This window comes from Manis javanica, chromosome 9 (assembly GCF_040802235.1).
Source record: "Manis javanica isolate MJ-LG chromosome 9, MJ_LKY, whole genome shotgun sequence".
Classification (NCBI taxonomy): domain Eukaryota; kingdom Metazoa; phylum Chordata; class Mammalia; order Pholidota; family Manidae; genus Manis; species Manis javanica.
In genome coordinates this window covers 112,641,106-112,666,238 of record NC_133164.1, presented here as the reverse complement: position 1 = coordinate 112,666,238, position 25,133 = coordinate 112,641,106, and the positions used below count along the sequence as shown (strand labels likewise).

Below are 25,133 nucleotides of genomic sequence, written 5' to 3'. Positions count from 1 at the left end.
GGCAAATATAATTAATGCATATGCATATATAAACACCTGTGCTAAGTATAACCAAATTCTTATTGTTATACCTCCTCCAGAAATTAAAAGAGCATAAATGACGGCAGTTGTCCAATTAACTCAGATTTTTCAGAAAACCCTTCCATTAGAGGTGATTGTGACTCTGGGTCCCAGGGTGTTCATGGAAGGGAGGGAATGAGCCATGAGTGACATTTTATGTAATTCATCATGTTACCAAAGAAGCACCACACTGTTAGATGTGCCCTTGCAGGTTTGAATAAAATTTTATCCCAACCATTGTTTTTTTCCCAGGATGTGTTCACTGGGGTTTAAAGGAGAGAGAGAGAGAGAGAAAATCCCACTGAGCTGTTGATCTCTGTGACTGAAAATGTTTTCCCGAAAGTATGTTGAAGTTTCAGCTAGAACTGTTAACTGATTTTTTTTCTGGTGTGGTTTGTTATAGCTGGTGAACAGTGACAGCTTGAAAACACTGCAAAATAAAACCCAGTTTATCCAAGGGGGGTAAAAACGGAGTACAGTTGTATGCCTAGTAAGATTATGGACTGGCTAAAAATACTCATGATAATGATTGTTAAAATTTGAATCTAGAATACTCTTTGTAGATTGCAATTAGAGATGTTAATACCTAATACCTTCCTGAATAGCTTGGGTGACAAAATTGATATATAAGAAATATTTCCCTTCATATACTTTCTCTGTGTGCAGAAATATGAATCATAGGCTGCAGGAGTGGGATTTCGGACAAATGCCCTATTAGGGCTTTAAGGAAATGGGGCCTTGAACTCAACATGGGAGACTGGGATGTGATTTGAATGGATGCAGGTTAGAGAAATGGGATTCCAGGTGAACGTCTGTGCTTGTGGGATTCGGTAAGCGGTCACTAAGGTCAAATATGTCTTAGGCACTGTGCTAAGCAATGGGGAAACAGCGTTGAGTGTGACATGATTTCTGCTCTTACAAGCTTGCAATTTAAGTAGATTAGGGACACTGGTGATTAATGTAAGTCAGGCAGTGATAAGGGCTGCTATAGGGTTACAGGTGTTGCAGAGAGCGTACAGAAGCAGAGCCAGTTAATTCTTCCTAGGGAACTGGGAAGACCTTCACAGAGGGTGACACTAGAGCCGTCAGGGTGGTATTTTAGAAAATGCTAGAATGCAAAATTAGAAAAGTCTTTGAGTGGCTGCTTAGAAATGTGATGGTGATGGAGAATTAGGCGGTTTATAAAACTGGTCCATTTCTTGAAAAATCAAGATTGCTGCATGTCTTATGTTTTAGGGATTCTGGCTTAGATAAAAAGTGTTGCATCATGCCCTGAAAATCAGATTTTGGGGAAAATGATCCTGTTCAACTGAAAGGCTTCCCCCTCAGGGGAGAAATCAGTTCTAGGGGTATTTATTCTTCAGGTACTATAGGCACAGTGTGTAGAGCCTATGAGATTTTCTAGGAACTAGATAGAAGCTTGACACGTAAAAAATAATCTTCAAAGGCAAAATTAATATTTAATTCTTCACAAAATGTAGTATTTTGTTGAAAAAACTTCAGTCTTGCTTGGTTTTACGAATTACACTTAATGTGGGATGTGCACTCCTAAAAATCAGAGTGCCTAAAACTGTAGGGATTTTATGACCTCTGCTCAGTTTAGCTTTTGAAAACTGTCTTTATTCTGTGTAAGTCAAAAGGCATGACATAATGAGTTTGGGAGGCACAAAATAAATTGCCCCTTGCATGCCTATTCTGACTTGAGAGCCTCTCTGCCAGTGTCTTTAAATTAACCTCACTGTAACAATGGCTCCTTCTATTGTTTATGGACCAGGACGAACTTTGAACGTAGATGTTTTCCGAAGGTAGAAAGAAGTAAGGACAGCCAGCCTGGAAATACTTCTAGGAGCAAGTTTTTTTCAAACACCTCTTACAGGTTAGCCTGTTAGGCACTCAAGGACTCCCAGTGCCACCTTATGGACACTCAGGGAATTGCGAGGATTATTTATTTGTCAATACAGACAGGGACCAGAAACCATAACAATTCTCTCTAATCCAAGGATCCAAGGATTTAGAATGTTTACTGGCCCCTGTGAGATGGCCACAGTGCTTGGGAGGGGGGCCAATGCCCACAAACAGCTTATTCGAGAGAGAGCTGTGTCACTTCCTTCAGATCTTGGCTCAAAGGTCTCCTTGTCAGTGAGGCCTGCCCTGACTACGCTTGTGCAGAATGGCACCTACCCTTGTCTCCTGTCCCCTCAGGATATCCTGTGCCTTTTCCCTTCTCTGTAACACTTAACTACCTCCAGAATCTGGGGGTGAACATTTAGGGGAAGGGCCTTACTGCCCAGACACAGGAGTGTATGGTGTAGGGCTTGCCTGCATTTCAGTCCTGACTCTGCCTCTGACATTTGGCCTTGGGCCTGCTGCCTCTTTGTGAGTTAGCTACTACTTATCTGAAATGAAGGAATTAGAAGAGGTGATCATCATATCTTGTTCAAAATTCTCATTTTGATTCTGTGATGTCAAGATGAATGAACTTTGTTCTGAAATAAGCTCTGTGAAGGCTGGGACATGTCTGTCTTCTTAATCTCAGCACCCAGAAGGGTGCCCTGGCCCATAGTAGATGCTTGATAAATATATGTGCTTTGATGTTGCCAAAGAGGCCATAACCTCCTTTTTTGTTTTGTTTTGTTTTTTACTTTTTCCTAGCCTTCTCTCCCACCTTTTCAATAAGCACAGTGTGGAAAACTAGGGCTAATCAGCTGTGTTAGGGTAGCCGAATGGTAGATCTAAGTTAGCACGTGCAGGTCCCCACAGAATAAAAAGGCACCATTCACTCACCTAAAAGGACAAAGACGCAGGCCAGGATGGCGATGAGGGCGCCCCGGCTCAGGCTGACCGGGAGCAGGTAGGCCTCAGGGCTGCAGGACAGGACGTGGCCGCCGTCGTCACAGCTGCACACCTGGATGGTCAGTGTGCCCGTGCTGCTCAGCACTGGCTGACCGTTGTCCGATATCAGGATGGGCAGGTAAAAGACGCTCTGCTCCTGCTGCCGGAAGCCAGCCTTCCTGGTTAGAATCCGGGCAGTGTTATCTGAAGGAGACAGGGATTCCAGGATTGTGCGAGGGCAGAGGGAAAATGAGAGGGAAGAAGAAAACGGAAGAACCAACAAGTGAATTAATTTCTTGGGCTGAGGAAAGGAAGGGTCCAGGCAGGGGTGTGGGAAGGAAAGAGTTGAGTATCTCTGGAGGTGTTCAGCGACAGCCACAGCAGGCTTGTCTGGATCAGCATTTGGATTCAGAAGCCAAGATTTTTGCTTGCTTCTAGGCAAAACCCTGAGGCCTGGCAGAGAAACCTTTTTTGAGAGTTTGTCCTACCCTTTGTGACATAAAATGCCCAGGGCGAACTCTCAGACTTCAGATCTAACTGAAATGTTTCTGGGAAAGCTTGACAGGAACAATCCCTCGCAACTCGTGGTCCCTGTTTGTTCCCACTCGGCAGCTTTCCAAGGCCCCAGTGCTGCGGTGTGCCTCCAGGAAAAGAACGCCGAGGAGCCCACGTGGTTGTGGCTGATTGCCTATTTCTGCCGCTTTGGCCGGCAGTCACGTCTTCTGCCATTCTCTTTTATGCCTCTGAAATGCAGGCACCAACTCCTGGGCTTTCTGAAGAACCTGCTCATTTAGCAGAAGCTTATTTGAAATCCCCCAATCATATGACCCACCCTGTTCTCTCCCTCCTCTTGGTGGTCTAAGTTTATGCAGTTAATAGGAACTTGGTGCAGATTTGTTCCTGATCAGCTGCACTAGTTTTTCCCTTCCAGTTTTAAAGGGAATTTAATAAAATTATTCGATGTATTTCTACAAAGTTGGCGTGTATGCGCACTTCAATTTTTATTTCTGTAGTGTAATGTTTTGGGATAAAAAAAAGTCTATGTCCTTTGATTGCTTGAGTGGGTTTGAATCACAAATCAGATAGGTCTTTTGCAAAGCTTAGGTCATTTTCAGCAGAGGAAAAGTTTGAAAGATGTGATAGGACATACAAGCAGTGACTGTAAGCTAGTATCATTAACATGGAGGGTCACAGGGAAGAGTCTAGGACTTCACAAAAATGTTGAGAGCCTAACCAAAGTAAACATTATTCACCTCAAGATGCATATTTCTGGTTCTCTCTTCCTTCTTAGACATAATAAAGGATTATACTTTCCTACCCTTTTGAATTTGGGAAGGTCTGTATGATTTGCTTTAGGTGATTAAAAAAATGAGCCAAAGTGATTGGGTCCCTCCCAGGCAGAAGCACGGGACAGCTGGTATGCATTTCTCTGTGCTCTCCTGCCTTGGCGTGTGGCGCTGGGGAAGAACATTTGAGGTGGAAATCCAGGCAGCCTGGGATACTGAGTTGTACATGGACTCTTCACTCAGACTTGCAGTTGGCTTTATGGGAGCACGAAGTTAAGTTTAGTTGTGTTAAGCCACTGGGACTTTGGTGGTGTTTGTTTCTGCAGCGTTACCTACCCTGTTCTGACCAGTACATCATCCCTTAATGGACTTTTCCACCGCCTCCTACTCCTGCTTTTTCAGATAGAAGCTGTTGTTCATTGAATGTTTGTTTATGTGCCAGGTACTTAGACTTTACATATATAGCTCATTTAATTTTCATAAGATTTGGTGAGATAGTGATAATCTCACCCTTTTACAGTGAGAGAGTTAAAGCATGGAGAGATTATAAAATTGGTTCAAAGTCACTTACTTAGTAGCAGAGCTGGGATTTGAACTCTGGTCTCTAACTCCAAACATACACTCCTTGCTTTGTGCTTAGTTTAGTTTAGTGACATTACTGTCAAAAATTACTCAGCTAGTTGAAATCTCTTCCAGCTTCGGTACAGGTTCCTGTCCTCTTATTTCTCCAATGGAGAAAGATAGTAATTGGTTGCCAACTTGAGGATTATAATCATATTTCTACCTACCCACTTTTCTGTTTTTCCAGATTTCAGAGGTAAGTACTATTAATTCTGCTTCACAGTTTTAATTTTGTTTTTTCAGAAACCAAGTTTTTCTCAAACAAATCTTTATTATTTTTATTTTTCAGTTTAATTGAGGCTAGGTTTAATTTTCTAAAGCCTGAGCAGGACTGAATTTAAGTATTATATTCATGCCTACTACACATCATATGTTTCTTGATCTCGGGGTTATTTAAGTTTAAAGAAGTAAGATCAGAGCATTGCATTGCTGAGTCTAGTCCTGGAAAAGGTCTAGTATATAGCAGTCACATGCAACATTTTTGTTGAATATGATAACTAGGGCTTTAGTAAGCCATTTGGACACAGTATTTGTTTCCAAGGTGACACAAATTTTTTTGCGGCTAAAATAGGTCCAAACTTCTAGTCTAGTCTTAATACTTGCTTACTGTGTCATCTTAAGTCGTTTGCTTTTTCTTATCTATCAAAGGAGACATTGAGAATCAGAGGGACTAGTAACTTCCTTAAACCTTACAGGATTACAATAAATATCAAATTAAGCAAAGTATGGGAAAATGCATTTGAAACTAAAGTTCCCTATGCACACACTCCTTTTCCTAATGCTTTGGGGATTAAAAAAAAAACAGGAAAAGAGACTTTCCTTGAGATATAGTGCCCTATTGTGTTCCTAAAAGGACATCATATGTTGGGCATGGGAGTCGGGGAGCTTGGCAGTAGATCCCCCATTTCAAATGTTGGTCAATTTTTTAATGAACCTCAGGAAAATTTACTTGTCAGATAAATCATCATGAGATTAAGAGTTCATTCTTTCTACTGACGATGTGCTGACTTCGTTTTGGAAAAATGTCCCAAGAGATGAGTGATTTCTTTTTATGGTCTTCATGTGCCATGGCCCATCTTTTTAAGGTATTGGCTCCCTGAATTGGTGCCCAAAGTCCTATTTAGGAAAATTTGCAACACGGTGCTGTGTGTTGGTTTCTGTATTGATTCTAACAAATGCCAAAGTGAAGGAATACAGTGACGCTTAGCTGAAATTTGAAGAAACAATATAATATATTATTTTTCTCCTCTGGGTTTCCACTGTAAAACAATCCTGAGGGGGATTTCTACTTTTTATGGGAAAGGTTTTCCTGTGGAGCAGATAAATGAATAGTTCAAAATTGGACCTAATAAAAATACTAGGATACTTAATTGTAGTACTTCTATTGTTTTAATTTATGTTACCCTTCCTTCCAGAATTATCATGGTCACTTTATTATAACATGCAGAGGGTTAAAGAGATGACTTGAAAGAATGCTCTCCATTTAGAAGGAAAAAGTTTTGATATTCTCAAGTTTTAATGGCAGGGTATCATGTGGGGTGGAATTAATACTTAATTCTCAAAAAAATTGGTGTTTGAGAGTAAGACTGGGCATGCCTAATCATGATTTTTTGTTACCCTTTGTTTAGATTGCTATATGGGGACAGTGAATACTTTAGAATTGGAATAAAAATGAGGCTGCCACAGCCCAGAGAAGTGATGACCTCCCTCCTCAAGGTCAGACAGCAAGTTGGTAGCAGAGTTAGCAATTGAAGGGGTTCACTTGAGAGATCTAAATTCTCTTTTCATTTTCTCTGACCTTTCTTTGAAAATGATGGGGTAGCAAACAGAAAGTCCCTCCTTTTCCAGTCTGTGCTCCATGAAGAGCGTGCTAGGTCTGTAAATTCCTTAGCTGATCTGAATGCTTGTTGGAAAAGAGGCTCTGGAATGCCATTCTAGCAAAGTCGTAGTAGGGAGCGCTTTCTGGAATAGGCACCTCCACCTGGCTGTGTCTTTCTAAATCATTCTAGAGCAATGAAGTTGTTTCAGTGCCAGAACTGCTCTTTGTGATCCCATATCTGCCCTTGGTTATCTCCAGCACTTACCCTTTGTCTCCTTTTTATTGTGGAAACTTTCTACTGTTCCCCCTTAGATCCTTGCCTAGAAATGTTCCCTCGGGCTTTTCTCTTTTTCTAATCCAATTTCTGTCATCTTTCTCAGATTCTTTCCACAGTCACAGAACATATCAGCATGGCTGCAGCCTGTTTGAGGGCATGAAGGGAGGCTTTTGCCCGTGTGCCTTATAGTGGGGGGTGCAGAGCCAGCACTAGGGCATCTGTGAACTGACCGACTGAATAGAAGTTTCAGAATCAGCAAAAGACAGTCTTTGTCTTTGATGTTCTGAAACAAAACTTTAAAAATGAGCATTAATGTCTTCCCTGCTGTTAAAGAGCAGGTGCCCTTTGGCACTGTTTGCTCGGTAGAATGACCAGAGTATCCAGGCCCAGCTGTGGGGCAGCCCTGGCAGCCAGCTGTCTACCTGATTACCTTGGTTGTCCCTTACGGTGAAGTTGGGGTTGCTGGCAGCCTCGGGAGCCAGGCTGTAGTAGAAGTGCTGACCGCTGCGCGGGTCATCTTGGTCCACTGCACTCACTGTCTGGATCAGCTGAGGAGGGACAGGAAGTCAGGTGAGTGAGCGCCAAAAGGAAAGGCTTCAGGGCCCAGTGAGATCCCCAACCCTGACATCTATAGCGGAATATTTTACCTAAAGAAAAGGATATCCTGAAACTTACCTGGAAAGCCTGCATGCCATTACACAACTCAGGATTCAGTCTGGGTTTATTGTTGAACATGAGTACATTAACTCAGGGTGAATGTTACCTAAATACTTCAGATGTTAGACATCATCACAACATATTCTCACACCAACACCGGCCGTTTTAAGCAGTCTGAATAGAAGACTGAGGAAACGAACTCTGGGATGCCACACAGTCCTACCTGTCTCCCAGTTTTCATCCTTCCATCCCACCTGTTTAACCTCTTCCTTTGGGTTAATATTTCATGGTCAAGTTGCTCTCTTTAAAAAGCTCCTATTTAAAAATGACCAGTATCTAGAAGGGAAGTAAGTGGGCACATCATCACTGGCCATGTCAGGTGAATGGACAGCACACGAGAGGGAGTGGGTCATAGGGCAGGCACTTTCTGTTGGCCAGAAGGGGGTGCTGGAAAAGTTGCCTTGGCGATTATGAGGCAGACCAAGGTGAGAAAGCTACTGAAGAAAGCCTGGCAAGATACACAGTGAAAAATTAGCATGGCCCCTGGGGGTGGGGTATAGAAAAGATGTTGAATGGGTGGTAACTTCCAGTGTGTGTGTGTGTGCCTCTACCAACCAACAGCACAGGCTTCTCCAACCCCTCTTGGGCCTGTTCCTGTAGACTCTCCTGCAGTTAAAAGCAGGCTCTGCTTGCCAGGGTAGAAATGGGAACCTCAGAGTGCAGCTAGAGGGGCTTAGTCGTTGCTTCTTCATCTGTAAATGAAGGGAGGCAATGCTACTCTGGCCACATGCTGTGGATTGAATGACACAGGAAGCTCCCAGCACAGGGCCTTGTGGGAGACACTGTGTTGCACAGATGCCCCTTCAGTGAAGGATTTGATGCCCAGCCTTCACTTACTGCCTCGGGCATTGCCTGATTTCTTTGCGGGCTTCCTTCAGGCTGCTTGCTAAGAGGAAAGCATACATTCCTCCTTGGCAGACATAAAGCTGATGACAACATCCGACAAGTCTAACACAAGGAGGCCTGATTCTATATAAACTGGATGTGTCTACTGAGCTGTGTGCTTTTGAAAATCTTTAGAACATGTTCCAGTGCCAAAATCATAGGGTAGGATTTTCAGTATCTTGGGCTAAGGATGACAGATATGACAGACCTGTGGCTCATGACCTGACCTTTACATCACAGGTAAACTGTGTTATGAAAGACTATGTAATAGGCCATAAAAGATGTATTTCAAAGTGTAGCAATGGGAGATGTATTTGTGTGCTTCAAAAGAGAGAGCTAGTTAAAGTGCTGTTAATTCATCAGGATGCAACCTCTATTCTGAAGCCCTTTAGGAAAGGAAATGCATTTTTTTTTGGGAGAAAAGAGGTATAATTTACTATGCTGTTTATCACCTTTATATTACAGATTAAAAATTAGCCTCTCATTAAAGTATAAAATACGATATTTTTCACAGTATCTTACATAAATTTACATGTTACATTTTATATATTTTCTGTGTTATATATACTATTTTATTATGATACAAAACAAAACTAATCAAAGGCTGAAACTCCCTCACTCAAAACTCACCTACCTTACTTAGCACAGTACCTGCTGCTCTTTTTCTATCCTGCCTGCCAGTACTTGTTCACACGTAGACATGATTTAACATAACTGCAAGCATGTTCATGTAGTTTTTATACCTACTTTCTTAGAATAACTTGGATCATTTCTTATGCTGTAAAGTCTTTGATTAGCTGTGTAATATTTCAGGTCTTTCTAGACTAGAAATTCAATAGATGTGGAAGTAGAATTATTCTAGGCCTGTTGAAAACTATTTTTAGGAGTGCCATGCACTATGGCAGCAAGTTTCAAGAATCAGTGAATGAGATGGTTTAGATCAGAATCATGGTAGGAGACATTTTTTTCCACCTGGGGGGTGGGAATCCCTTTTTGTCTTGACTGAGTAGAGTCATAAAAATGTGTCGAGCCAGTCTTTGGTGAGTTCAGGACGCCAATGTAGGTTTTGGTTGTACCAGCGTCATGTCTGCGTGGCAAGATGCTGGAGGTGATGTCCGGGTGAGAAGTGAGAGCAAAAACTCTGGGCAGTGGGAAGGCCTGACTTATGGGGTGTGAGGCTTTGCCTTAACAGACACACACTTCCGCAGTAGAACGTCTGCCTCCCCCCTAGAATCCAGAGAGCCTCCCAGTATGCTCCAGGGCAATAAATGAGGATGCTTAGGGAATCTGTTGGATCATAGGTAGAGAAGAAAGTGTCTTACAGAGCAGGCTCAGAAGCAGGGAGATGGCCTATGATCTGAGGTCTGAAAGGGTGTGTATGGACATGTACGTTAATGCATGGCCACTCCAAGCAGAGTTCCAGATGTTTCTCAGTTACGCCACTTGGAATTTGGTCCAATATTTATTGAGACTTATACGCATACTTTGAAAAATAAACAAGTATGTCTCTGAAGATTATAGAACTACAGTCATTTCAAATTAGTAGAAAATTGTTCCTTCAGATTCCTTTCCTCTCAAAACAACCTGGCATGAGCCAGGTAAGAAAGTGGTGGTTTAACTAAGGGAGGAGCCTTACCTAGGTAATTCTAGGTAACAGAGCATTCTGAGAATAGGGCAGGGAGTCCCTAAACAAGGTGCCTGTGCTAGAAGTTAAGAAAGAGAAGTGGTAAGATATAAAAAAATAAACTTTTCCAACTGCAAATAGTTTCTAGGATTAGACTAAACTAAGGAAAAGAGAAAGACTTTCTTCTGATCCTTGTGGTCCCTCACTTCTGGGACCCATAGCACACATTGCTACAATTGGTAGTATCCAGGTCAGTTGCAAGATGAGTAATTTATTACAGGTCAGCCTGTGAATCAAGCCACCATCAGAGCATTTTTTAGATCATAAAAATGTAATGGAGGCTCCAAATAGTTATCTTAACAAATAAACTTGGAAAATGATATACTTAAGTTGGGAACTCTGTTTCGTAAACTGTTGGTTTCTGGAGTATAAATTTCTTTGAGAGCAAATTTGGTTATCTGTAACAGTCATGTTACAGGCCGCCTTACCTGCCCTGCTTTGGCATTCTCACAGACAAAAGCTTCATAGAATCTGGGGAATTCTGGAGCATTGTCATTCACATCTAAGACTTTGATTGTGACAGAAACACTTCCAACCTGGGAAGGGTTGTCTAAAGAGAGCACAAAGAAAACCAACGGTGAGAGTTCAGTAGTGCAAGAAAGCAGCCCTGTGCAGGAATAGGTAGTTGTTACCTTGTCAGCCTGGTTTTTAAAGGAATAGATAAAGAACACGGAAATGGCAAGACAAGCATAGGATGCATGTGCTGCCTATTTAGAGTATGGCTGGAACCTAAGAAGTGTGGGCAGAATGAGGGGTATTTTTGAGAGTGTGTGTAATATCAGGAGCATAATGGGAGGGGTGAGACTTGGAAGGGAGCAGGTATCACAAAATGCATCTTAAAAAGAGGTTTTGATTCTCTCCCTTGGCTCATCCTTCACTCTGGAATTAAAAGCAGGTCAATTCTGTGTTCTGGGCTTGAAAGCAGCCTGTTTCTAGTTGGGCATATACTGTGTGGCAGCGCTTGGCTTTATTCCTGTGGAAAACTCATTTCTTTGAGTTGTATTTCAGAAGGTTTCAAGTTGTTCACAGTAATACAGATAACACTGTACATGTATTTCTGTTTAGGGACTAAGGGGATATTACAGGATCAAACACACCAAATCTGTGTCTTTGGCAGGGGATAGTCACTCATGGGGAAACATATCCTTTCGGTCCATCATTTGCTGGCAGTGACATATAAGGACAATTTCACAGCCCCAGTCCTGCCCCTCCTATCTTTCTGCCTTGTTCAGCAGCCCAGGAAGACAAAATGGAAATTACAAGACCCAGAAATTGTTAGTAAATAACTTTATGAACTCTCAGAATGCCTTGTTCTTCTAGTTCATTTTTTTTCTTCTTTTCTGTCTCAAAAATACTTACACTCATCTCTGTTTTCCCCCTGAACATTTTTATTGCCTGGTTACCAAAAGTGCTGATATACTTAATTTTTTTCATTATAACTATGGTGCTTGTTCATCAAAGAAATAATGAAAATTCCAGAAAAAACCTAAGGATTAACATGACCCACAGTCATACCACTAGAGAGATCCATTATATGGTACATAATATTACATGTCAAAAAATATGGAGCTACACACACACACACACACATACACACTGCTGTTAAAATAAAAAAGTTGAATTCAGAACTTTTAATATTTTTAGGGCAGGATTGTCCTATGTCATTGAAAAATACTTTGAAAGCATGGGTATTCCATGCTTTCAATTATATGATTCTGATTTTACTATATGGTTGTACCATTATTTAGTCAATTACATTTAGGTAATTCCCATTTTTTCCTCTATTTTAAAATACTAAAGCAGTGGACATTTTGATACCTAAAGCTTTGTTGATAGTTATGATAAGTTCCTTAAGATAATTATTAGAAGTAGAATTCTTGAGTAAAAGAGTATGTATATTTTGGAGAATCTCAATAGAAAAAGTTAATTGCCAAATTGTCCTCTTGAATGACTGTATATACGTCCGCCAATACATTAGAGTCTGCCATTCCCCTGAACCTTTACCATTCCTAGGTGTTATAAAAAAATTGAATGTATTAGTATTTAATCTAACTTTTGTATGTATGTTAATCTAGTTTTTATTAATTTTCCATTCCATTTCTGAGCTTATGTTAATAAATCTGCCTTTTATTATAAGACACCTCAAGTTCTTATATGCATGTTTGTGTGTATGTATGTAGGGTGATCTAAGTGCTTCTTTCCATCCAATAATATTTTATGCTATTTGTGCATTTCCAGTCTTATTAGATTGAAAGCCTCCTAGATTTCTTAGGAATTGTCACTTTTCCTCATATAGAAGTCTAGCTCCTTGGTTCATTGTTGCTATTTTTTTGTTCCAATTTTGCATGTTTTGTTTGTTTTTATCTCTGGTTCATGACTAGGTATATAGGTGATGCTCAATAAGTGTTTGAACTAAATGCTTTCCTTCCTTGCATAAACCATGATTTCTGTTTTGTCCTGTAAAGAATATAATTCTTGTCCCAACAGACTCTAGAAACTTTCACTTTCTACAATGATTATATTTTGTCACTGGAGACCAATTTATGGTGTTACTTACTCATTTCCATAGCAAGGACAGTGATATTATGCCAAGAAAACTCTTCCCGGTCAAGAGGTCTTGCAGTCATCAGGGCACCTGTTGTAATGTCAACATAGAAGAATCTTCCAGGGTCACTGCTTCTGTCAATGGAGTATCTGCAAAAACATAGATTAAATACATTGTTTTATTTGGGTAAACATAGTGCAGCATATTACTTGAGAGAACTGAGTACTTACCATGTGAAACATGACTGGTTCTGAGTTAGGGACACTCGGAAGAGCTGCCTTCGCTGTTTTATTGTGTCTGAAAACATACCCCACAACCAAAAAAAAACCCCAGATCAACAACAAACTATCACTGCTTCAATTTCTTCATTCATAAAGTGAAATAAAACAGGGTGCTGAAGCCTTAGGGCAGTTTTAAACTCTTTAAAGATCAGGTTCAGTTACTTAAAGCTTCAAACTGTCTGCCCTTAAGGCTTCAGGACTCTCTGGGTATTACGTATTTTTGTTCAAAATGAATTTTATTCAGTTAAGTTCTGAAATGTTAAATTGGAGCTGGAAAGGGAGTAATTCAGTAGTTCCAGTCCCCATGATTAATATCACTGTTGAGAAGGAAAGATTTGTATCAGGTTCTTTTTAAACATCCTAGTGACTGACCTGCTGGCAAACACAGTCATGGTGTTGACTAGCTGGACAGTCCTTATCTATGGAATGTTTTTAACAGGATGGACCAGGTTGTCTAGGTTGCTTATTGGAATTTGAATTCATGGGGCACAGCTTGCTGGAAAATGTCATGTGAGCTATGTAATTAATGGGGTATGAAAAGCAGATGTTCCTTAACCAGAAGAGCCCTTCTGTTCATGCAATGCACTTCATCCATTGCTTACACCTTTCATGTTCATTGTGGGTGAATATACATCCTTACACAGGAGAAAAAGAATATTTAAGAGACACCTGCTCCTGAGAACTTCGGAACTCTCCAAGGTCTGAAGGAATACTGAGCTTATATTTTATGTATCCTTTGAGTCATTATTTACCTTGGTAGTGAGTAAGATCTATCATTCCTGCTGAATTTGATTTGGCATTTGACCCTTTGTGTGATCTCACCTGAGAGATCTCACCTGGTCCCCATCTTGGGCAATTCAGTAAATGTGGAGGGAGGCTCAGGCATCCATTTAAAACCCTCTGTAAGGGACTTTGATATGTAGCTATTATGGAACCATCCTTGAGAAGCTTAATATAGTCCTTGGTCATGACCATTAATTGTAATAGCTGCCATTTATTTAGTATCAGCCATTTTATAGCTTCTTTTTTAATTCTTATAATATCTCTAGCAGGTAGATATTTTCCCAGTTAACAAAAAAAGAAACTAAGAGAAATTAAGTCCCTTTTATATAGTTACATAGCTAATAATTTGCATAGGTAAGATTTGCACCATATATATAAAACTATTGTAATATAGTAGATTCAAAATTCTATTTAAAGTTGCCAGCAATTAAGTCTATATCTTAACATTGTTGAAACTGAGAAACTGCCATTTTGATGGGAGTAAGCAGTTTCTTTAGAACATTGTTTTTCAAACTGCATGTTAGTGAAATCAGTATGGTGGGTTATGAGTACTGTTGGAAGAAAGTGAAATAGAATAGGGTATATGCATGCTAGACTATACATGCAGTAAGGGTAAATATTGATAGTAAAACTTGTTTCAAACATAGATGGTTATGTGTGTCTGGGTATATGCATGCATATATATATATATTGGTAAAATGTTCCAAATATGCATTTTTTTCTTGCAGAAAGTCAGGTTGGCTATTTAACAAATCAGGAACTAAAGGGAAAGGTGACCACTAAGGGCTAGAGATGTTGGAATCAGTTCAGTTATAATTCTCCAGGAACTGGGAAATTTAAGGGAGTAAATTAATGCTTCTCTCTGCTTGTGACTCTATTTAATGAACACTTACTGTAGCCAGGTACTGCTCCGTACACTTTACATATATTGACTCATTTAATCCTCACAATAACCCTAGGAGATAGGTAATATCATCCCCATTTTACAGGTGAGAAAACTGAGGCATGGAGAGGTTAAGTCAGTTGGCGAAGGCTGCACAGCTAAGAATCAAGCCTAGGTGGTTTGTTTTCAGTTTCCTGCTCCTAACCACTAGGCTGTGCTGCCTTACTGCACATAGAACGTATGAGGTTGGTTAAGGAAACAAAACGTTATCTTGTCTTGAAGATAGGTAATGCCATGATAGCAAACAGTTGACTTTTTAATAAAGAATAAGCATGCTTTCAAAGTTAATTTAAAATTAGAACGTTTTTTCTAGATACAATTAGTGATTTAGTTTTAATGTTTACTGGCTTTTTAAGAGTTGAATTTGTCTTAGGAAAAAGTACTGGTTGGCTCATGGCAGTCTTTTGTTTCAGCTTCCCACACATGAGAAAAGCCAGCCATTCAGCCCACAGAGCCATAACCCTGAGGGTGGCTTTCCAAGATAGGCACCATGCTGAGGGGAGAGGCAGCCTATGAAGAATCAGCTTTCTGCGCCCTCACACCTGCAGTGCAGTAACACATGTCACAGATGGTATGGGAGATGGAGTGGTGGAATAACTAACAGAGCCCATGACAGTCCTGCCTGGTGGCGCAGAGAGCCTGCCTCAGAGAAGCCTCCTTCATCAAGTGGCATCCCTTTCCAGTTTCCCAGATGGGGCCTGAATTGAGGCAATAAGAGCTTTCACTGCTCTGAGTGGGACACTGGGCCAAGTTTTAGGAGGCAGGAGAACAAATGAAACATGTAGATGCAGATGGAAAATGAGGAAATTGGGACACACTAGTGAATTATGTAGGTGGTTTTTCTTTCTCTCCCCATAATATTCTCACCAGCTATGGGCAGAATACGCATAACATTCACATAACAGAACTGCCTCCAGCAAACAGTAGCTGGCATTCACTGGACTCCCTGCTTGCTTGCTTGGCTGAGGATGGTCTCTGAACTTGGGAGCAAGTTGGAGGCGGGCATCACGGGCAGGCTTGCTAAGTCCACATAGACACCCTGGGATGCCACAGGAGGGCAGGCTCTTCCCACACCAGTAGAAAGCTGATTTCAGTTGCCAAATGGTTCAGTTTCCTGCTTGTCAGAAATGCCGTGAGCATTTATTACAAATTGAGGAGATCCAAGCATTGTGTTTTTCATGTACATATAACTAAATCTGGAGACTTAGTTTTGGAATTCACTAGTAAATGCTGATCAGCTTATATGCCTGAACACACCATGAACTTCTAGAAAGGAGATTATAAAAGTCCTAATAATCTTTTTAAAAAGTTAAATGGCCTTTTATCTGTAACATTTTAACTTCAGGTGATATACTGACTCTTGTGAGTAATATGTGTTTTAATATAAATCATTTATTTCTAATAAAATGCAGAGATAAACTAGATAGCCTGGCAGCATATAACATGCAAATTATTAAAAGGAAAATAACTTTTATAGGAAAAACAGGGATAAAACGAGCACTTTGGAGATAGAGAACATATGAAAGTAATTCTCAAATGGGTTTATTAAATGATAGCTAGAACTTTGACTTTTATTTGCTCTTTCCTGTGAGTGTCCAGGATCTCAATGTTATGCTCAGGTCCAAAGACCATTCTTTATTTCTGTGGGACAGTACAAAGAGTCAGCAATTTGAGTTCTCCTTTGCTGCAACAGAACTGCAGATGGAGAGTCATCCCCAGTGCTGACCAGTGGACTTCTTGCCCCTGTTCCTGAATGCTTATCTTGTTACCTCCAGGCCTGTGGCTGTTGCCTTGTTTTTGCCAGTTTCTCTCTTAGGCCCTAGAGTCCTGCCCCAGAATAACCCCAGTGTACCCTGCTCTGTGCCTCTGGTCTGTTCATTCTTGGATTGCTCCTGCCTGGGATCTGTTGGAATAGACAGGCACTCCATTATGTGCCTCCCTGATGCTAGCTGCTGTGTCGTGCCAGCCAACTGATGGTTTTCAGAGTCACATCATCTGAAGCAGCGTTTTCTGTTAGCCAGACAGGATTCCATTCCTTCATTTGCGTGCCTCATTTTGTTCTGTGCCCTGCTGGTGATTCTCTTTCATTCCCAACTAAGTCTTAACATGATGCCTAACATTTAGTCCCAAATCGTGCACACAAACTGTAGGGTGTGTGTGTGTGTGTGTGTTTCCTGATTTGCTTATCATTTAGTATTGTGACTCCTATAGTTCAGAACCACATTTCCAGGGCTTTCATGCAGGAGTCCAAAGTCAGAATCTTGAAAGATGTGGCAGTATCCAGTTGGTATTCTGACTTGCTATTTTATCAATGGGAAATGATTTTTCTCAAGCTTTTGCTTGTTTTATTTCAAACCTTTTCCTCCTGAAAGTTACAGTCTCCAAAAATTTTCCCACAGTGTCTTCTCTAATATGTACAGATGAATTAGTTTATCAGAAGGTAGATATATTTGTTGGTTTCTGAAATAGAAGTTTATAACAGAATCTGTTTAACTTATGTTGTGCTTGCTTTGGGGATAATATGATTTCATAACTTGTCCCCACCCTATTGTACATTTAAAAGGCTTAAGCTTAAAATATCACTCCTTTAAGATTGGTATAATTCATAGTAGAAAGATAATTTGCTTTCTAAAAATCAAGTATCAGAATTCAAACAAAGTCATTTTAGCTATTTTAATGCCTGAAAATGTGAAATGTTTACTAATTGTTTAGAGGAAGCAGATTTCCCCCAGTATTGTTATTCTCAGGAGAGAAGCTGAGAGTTAAACTGCAGACCCACATTTTCATTAAATCCAGAATAGTACCAGGTAAGGGAAGTAACCACTGACAGAAAAAGGCATTTGATAAATTGGGGTTGTGTTTAAAATGTGTAATCTTCACTAAAGCACCAGATCCATTTTACCATGTGGCTTTCAACAATTAATGTGACAGATGGCCTCAAACAGCCCTGGAATCCTGATCTTTTGTATCAAGCTTCAGAGGCTTGGCAGTTGCTCTGGAAGGTTGAGGTGTCAGCCTGTCTACCAGCTGTTTGCTCTTTGGTTCCTGAGTTGATGGGAAATGGCCGTGTCTGTAAGAGCAGCTCTCCTCCCTGCTTTGAGGGGGAAACAGGGAAACATTTAGGTTGGAGTCTTTAAGTTAAAAACTTGCTTAGAGATACTGATATGTGGGCTCGCAGTAGCAAGCTCTGTCTGGCCAGTCTATAAGGCATTGAAGGCCATTGACAGCAGGAGTAGTTTCTATGTCTATTCTTTCTCTACTATATGGAAATGTATATAGTATTTTTTTTAGCAGTAAAAATGTCAGATGTTCATAATGAAAGAACGTGCAGTGATCACCTTCATGTTCTCCATATTTTGATAGCAGTGTGTCTGTGCTTTGAATTCATTGTTCTTAATTGGGGATTATTTTGGTCCCACCCTTTTCTGCTCCTGGGACATTTGGCAGTATCTGGGGATATTTTAGCTTGTTACAACTTGGGGTGCTACTGGCATTTCTGGCATTTAGTGGGTAGAGATCAGAGATACTGCTGCACATGTATAGTGCACAGGACAGCAGCTCATGCGAAGAATTGTCCAGCCCAAAATGTCAGTAAGGGCCACGATTGAGAATGAAGGGTGTGTGTGTGTGTATGTTGCTGAACCAGTTGACAGCTGTAGACATAATGATTCTTCATGTCTAATAACATGAAAAGGCCATGTTATTTAAACAGAAAGAACTTCAAGAGGAGAGTCTCTAAGATGGAAGAAGTAAAAAGTGCTAGAAAATTAGATACCAGGGAAGGGAAGATTCCAAGACATAAGAGAAAGGTGAAATTTGTGGAAAAACCTGATTGAGTTGTTGGTCACATCTGGATCCTTGGCAGAAATGATCTGTATGGTCGTTCCAATTGCCACATCCTCAGGAACCTCCACAAAATAAAAGCCAGGTTCAAATACAGGGGGCTCATCCACATCCTCCACACTGATGTGCACTGTTGTTGTGTCCTGAAACGGGCCCAGGTTCAGAAAACGCGCCTCTAGGTGTGGATTGGCTCCTTCCACTTTTAAGGTGTAGCTTTTCTTGCTTTCAAAACTCAAAGGCTGGAAAGCAATGACAAGGAAGTTGATTAGCCATGAGCACGCATGTCAGGGTTCTGAAGGATGACCGCTACTAGTGGCTGGTGGGAAGATGCCCAAATTCATTAAAATGTTGGAAAAGAGGCAAGGGGAAAAACCTGGAGAATTTTTCCTTTGTTCTGTAGTTTTTGGTTTTAATGTCAGTTTCAACAAGTTGGGTAAAGAAGATACAGGGAAGATGCTAGACACTTCACTGTTAGTGAAGGAAGGCAGTTTGCTGATTAAGAGAGCCACTGTATTTTGGGAAATCTCAGCTTAACATGTCTATTCTTTAATCAGATTGGTCACCTTTAGAGATTCTTGTTCATTTGAAAAGATGTCATGATAATTAAGAGAGAGTTTGATTCTGGGTCACAATATTCATAACACTTGCCGTTTTCTTCCGTAAAAAAAGGCTTTTCCATTTTCTTCCTAAAATAAAGAATTATTGTGTACAAAGGCAATAGTGTTTTTTTCCAAAAAACTATCACGACCGTTGCATAAGGGTTCTCAGGGCACTGTCAGATCTGTATTGTGTATTTAGTTTATCATAGGTGTTCTTTTTTAAAAACCTAATCCAACACCTCAGTTTACAGTTGAAGAAACTGAGACCCGGAGAGCTCAGAAGACTGGATTAATTAATGGTTACATAGTGTCAGAGTAGAACTGCTTATGGAGATCTTTAATTCCTCATTCACTGCTCATCCACAGAATTTTAACTCTGTCTAGTAAAGCTCTATATCATAACACACTTTTTTTTGGTTTCTTTTTTTTCTTTTTTTTGATCTATTCCTCCCTTCAGAATGTGGCATGTCAAAATAATAGAACACTTTAGGGAAAAAGTGAACACTCTTTCTTAAGAACAATTCATGTTTTTTTAATAAGAATAATTATGTTTTTTTAAACCGACAAAAATGTTTAAATGTTTTAAGTGATATTCACTTCAGAACATATCAATAAAAAAATTCATGGAAAGTCAGTCCTGTAAAATGCTTATGATGGATAGCTTAAGTCACATGTCAACTTGGCAAAGACTCATATTTTTCTAGCTAAGTGTTTGCCTGTGCTTTTTTTTTTTCATAAAATATGCTGAATGCTAGCACACGTCAGTTAGAAAGATGTCCATTTAAACAGCTGCTTTGCTTTTGAGACACAGTAGTAGGAGTTGCTGTAACTAACTTTGTTATATCAAATTCTAACAAAAAGTATTTTGTGTGGTGTGTTGCTGCTGTTTGATGACTACTGGTTTTGCATTGACTTAGCTCCCTGCATTGTATGCTTTGTTGCATAAAGTCAGTCATTCCCAATTAAACTAAGCAGCTGTTTCCACTGGCCTGACCCACCTCCTATTTTTTAGTTAAAAGGCAAAATTTCCATTAACAGGAAATCTGACCCTGAAATTACAGTGTATTTGAAGGAATAGTTGTACCCGTTTGTTTTATTTACTTTTCAGGGTAGATTTCTATTTTCTTTACATTCTCTCCTTAAATATGGGTAGCCCAAAGTGGGCACTGCTGTTCATGTTCAGTTTGAGCTAGGTAAAGTTGTTTTTCCCTTAATTTTAAGTCATTTTTCTAATTTGGTGTGAATGTTGGGTTTGTTTTGTAAATTAAGTTGTAATTTACATACATTAAAATTCATCTTTTTCAGTGTAAAATTTTTCAGGTTTTGACATGTGTATACAGTTATGTTTCTACCATGATAAGATAAAGAACAGTTTGGTCACCTGCCACCCCTTGTCCTGTGCTCCTGTGCGGTCAGCCCCACTCCACTGGGAACCACTGATCTATCTCCCTTTTGCAAGAATGTCATATAAATGGAGTCATTCAGTGTATGCTCTTTTGAGTCTGGTTTCTTTCAGTTAGCATGATGCATTTGAGATTCATATGTGTTTTTGTATCGAATGGAATAGTTTGTCCCTTTTTATTGCTGAGTAATCTTCCAGCATGTTTTTTTTCCCATTCTTCAGAAGAGGTGCATTTGGGTTATTTACAATTTCTGACTGTTATGAGTAACACTGCTGTGAACATTTGTGTAGTTTTTTGGGAACATAGGCTTTCATTGAACTTTGGTAAATACCTACAGGTGGCATATTGCAGGATTGTATGATAAGTGTACTGTTAGCTTTGTAAGAAACTTCCAAACCAGGTCTCCAAGTGTTTGTACCATTTTGCATTCCCACCAAGAATAAATGAGTGTGCTAGTTGCTCTACATCCTTGTCTTTATTTGGTTTTGTCAGTTTTTCTGATTTTAGCCATCCTGGTGGGTATGAAGTTGTATCTCATTGTGGTTTTGATTTGCATTTCCCTAATGCCAAATGATACTGAGCATTTTTATATTTCTTTTGTATTCTATGTATTCTTATGTATTCTATATTCAGGTCCATTATCAGACATGTGATTTGCAAATATTTTCTCTCAGTCTGTGATTTGTCCTTTTATTCACTAAGCAGTAACTTGAGAAGAAACTCATTTAATTTTAATGAAGTCTTATCACTTATTCTCATGTAGATTGGGATTTTGGTGTCATATCTAAGACATCTTTGCCTAATTAGGGTCACAAAGATTTTTTCCTGTTTCCTTCTAGAAATTTTAGATTTTTAGTTTTTTATTTAGGTTTTATGATCCATTTTGAGTTTATTTTTATGAGGTATGAATCAAAGTTCTTTTTTCTTTTTTGCATATGGATATCCAGTTGTTCTAGTACTATGTGTTAAAGAGACTAAGGTCTTTGATCGTTGTTTAAATTTCTTTTTAAGTAGGTTACCTAGTGATTATTATATTATTTAATATTATTGTCTCCTCACTTAGATAATTTTATTACTTAAAAATGAAAGAGAGCATTGCCTTAAATACCCTTAGCTTAAAATTGCCTACAATTGATACATTAATGTGACTTTTCTCTCTGGGAAAGTTTTTATACTTACCTTTTTTAAAACATCAAATAATTATTTACTTCCATTTTAATAATAGTGTGCCAAAGAGTACTTCCTAATGTCTGAGGATCCAAGTTCCAAATTCAAGAAATTTCCTGAGTCGGAGCACGTAAAAATGGAAAGGCTTTATGTTCTTGGGAATAGAGTCATGAAAATTATGGCACTGAATAGGAATGCAGCTCCCCTAGGCAGAGTAATGTAATTTTTGTCTCCGCTGTTCCGCTTTGTCATACTTCCATTATGGCTGTTCTTGTTTTATATTATAAATATTTCTTTCTATGTTGGTCCCTCTCACCAGATTCAAGGGCAAGTGCTATGACTTAAATGGATTTTACCCAGTGTCTATGAGGGCCTAAAACCCAAAAGGCAGCAGAAAAGTTATTACATAGAGCAGTGGAAAAATGTTTTCCAGTGTGAGTGAGAATATATACAGATTTTATGTTATTGTGTGGCAGTGATTCAAAGGTGTGCATTTTTAAATATTTTGACATTTTGGAAGTAGGATTGCTTCTCTGATTGATAGCACCTTATAATTGCTTTAGGCCCAACAGAATTTAGGGTGCAGTTGTCTCTGTCCAAGTCAAACCTGGTCAAAGCTGTTCACTTTGTAATTGAGTTTAATTCTGCACACTGTTGGTACTACATGTGTTGAACTTTATTGCCTTCTAAAATGTTTTCAAGAAGATTGTATTATGATTTGATATTGAAACAAAAGTTGTTGTATTGCAGAATGGCATGGAAACAATAGCAGGGAATAAATCTGGTATTCGTGAAGCATATATGTGTGTGTCTACAAGAACTTTTACAATAACTATAAGGAATAAGAAAGCACATCATTTACATTGGCAAGAGGTTTTTTTTTAAAATGGTAAATAACACAGTGATAAGATTTACATTTCATGGGCATCTTAGATTTGATGAAATGAAATACAGACATTTTGTACTTTATGGTCTGCCTAAGAGGAGAGTGGATTCCAAACACTTGCTTATGGTATGCTGGATGCTGGCAGACATGCTGAATGCTGAAGAATGGTGTGGTAGCATGCATATGTAGAATAAAGAACATTCTGAAAAAATATGTAGTTCAAGTTATCTTTCAAGCATTTAAGTTAAGAGACTGAAAATCAGTTGATTGATTACTTAAAAGCCAAAAAGACCCAAGGTACTGGGTAGTAATCAGTGTGGTTTTATGAATATCCAATTCTATCAATTCACCTCAATTTCTCTTTTTGAAGACATGTGTGCTTTGTAGATGAATAATAGGGCTTAGTGAAATAAATCAAAAACAGTACTTGTGTTTCCATTTTATATGAGATTATTAATGACACCGTAGGAAGATGGGTGTGGATCAGGCTTCTGAGTGAATGTTTTTCCAAAGGTATGGATTGAGCAGTCAGTAGCGTCTGAAGTATTTATTATATTTGACTTGTCCATCTACCCAATTTATTGACCTCTTTCTTAATTCTATTTTCTGGCACCTCATAAGTTCAGAAGAGAAATCCAAATGACCTTGGCAAAACATACAGGTTTTGATTAAACATGGACATAGTTTTAGTAATGACAGTGAAAGACAGTGTTCTGTCTTACAAAGTTTAATTTTTTTCCCAGGTAAGGGAACTGGAGAAATGACATTTTGAGGTTCTTTTCAGATAAAAAATTGTAGTAGTTAATATTTTTTGAGTGGCTTGTAATAAGGTCTAAGTTACATTCTAATAATTTGACAGAAGCTAGTATTATTACTTAGAAGTACCTTACATATTATTTTAAGGTATAAAAAATAAAATATATTGGGAATCCCAAAAACCCTTTTTCTGTTTGCTTAATTTTTTTTAAGAGAATATCTTCATTAAAGAAGCAATAATTATCCCAAACTTTGAGCATTTACCTTGTTTATAGTTGCCAGTCATGATAAGCAATGTATTGTTGTTAACTGAGGCATGCCATATAATAAGGGAATGTTCTTAATCCTATGTCATACACTAAATTGATTACTATTTCTAGTCACCTTTTATAATTCTGGCATGTTATTAATTCTCAAAGAATGAGAATAAGATAAACTGCAAATACTTCAGTTATTTTCAGATTTATTTGATGATTCTGAAGTTAATCGCAGCATTTTGTACTTTTTTGAGGTCATGCATGCTGGTTGTAAAGATTTCTTGTTGGTGGAATGCTAGGTTTTTCTGTTCTTTTGGTGTGTTTGGTTTTAGCACAGGACAAACGTGAACTCTTCCCTTCAAAAGCAGCATTAACTCAGTGGAACAGTGTAAAGTTATTATTAACACATTAACTTCTGCCACATTCTGAGTTATGGCTTTGTTGCTTTTTTCGAGGTCATCAATGACCTTTATGTTCCTCAAGTCTGTGGTAATTTTCAGTGTTCTTAGACGATCTTCGGCAGCATTTGTTAGAGGTGGTCCTTCCCTTCTCTTGGGAGCTTTCCTTCATGCCTTCCGGGACACGCGCTCCCTTGATTTTCCTCCTGCCTCCCTAGTCTCTCCTTCTCAGTCTCCCTGCTCTTCTCCCAGTCTCTTCATGTTGGGGTGCTGCAGGCCTCATTTCACTGCCTTCTCCATCTGTGCGCGGGCCCTTGGAATACCATTCTGTTTTATTTGCTTTGAGTGCCATCTATGTGCTCATGACCTCCCAAATTTATATTTCGAGCCCAGAACTCTTCTCCAAACCCCAGACTCCTATAACCGGCAGCTATTACACATCTCCACTTGGGTGTCTAATAGGCATTGTAAACATAGCACATCTAGAATTTAATCCGTGTTTGCCCGCCCTGCCACTTTCTCTACCTGTAGACTTCCCCATCTCAGTTAACAACAACTCTGTTCTGGTTGCTGAATTGACTCTTTTCTTTCTTTCATATCCTCATCCAATCTGTTAGGATGTCCTGTTTGCTCTACTTTCATGATATATCCAGATTCTGACCTCTTCTACTTCATTGTATAGAGTAAATAATCAATTATGATTGACAAATAAAATAACCTTATAATTGCCAAATTATTGAAGAACATCAAAAACTTGAGCTCCAGAGAAGGGAAGTTTACAGTAAAGATACAACTCCATTGAAATGAAAATGAACTAAACATAATTTTGAATTCAGGGTATCAAGTTGAAAAGAACATTTCCAGCTCTGAGCCTCTTGTGTATGTGAGAACTCTGCACTCTTCCGTTCCTGCTGTCAGTTCCCACTATCCTGGGCCAGGCCACTGTCGTCTCCTACCTGGATCATTGCAGGAGCCTCTCCTGTTCTCCTTGTCCCCTTATGGTCTTTTCTCAACACAGAGTAATTGTTTTATAAGGAAAGTCAGGCGTGTCGCACATCTGAGGAAGTCCTCTAGTTGTTACCTACTTTACT

General features: G+C 39.3%; 1 protein-coding gene across 3 annotated transcripts in view; it reads right to left on the bottom strand.

The window, feature by feature from the left end:
• Positions 1-25,133, bottom strand: part of CDH20 (cadherin 20) — a 189,524-nt gene that overhangs the window by 6,102 nt on the left and 158,289 nt on the right. For all 3 annotated transcript variants that reach the window (XM_037015805.2, XM_073213161.1, XM_073213162.1), the window contains exons 7-11: positions 18,562-18,815; positions 12,739-12,875; positions 10,610-10,731; positions 7,326-7,443; positions 2,845-3,096 (exon numbers count right to left, since the gene is read on the bottom strand). In XM_037015805.2, the coding sequence (XP_036871700.1) occupies positions 2,845-3,096; positions 7,326-7,443; positions 10,610-10,731; positions 12,739-12,875; positions 18,562-18,815 (883 nt within the window). The remainder of the gene's footprint in view (positions 1-2,844; positions 3,097-7,325; positions 7,444-10,609; positions 10,732-12,738; positions 12,876-18,561; positions 18,816-25,133) is intronic.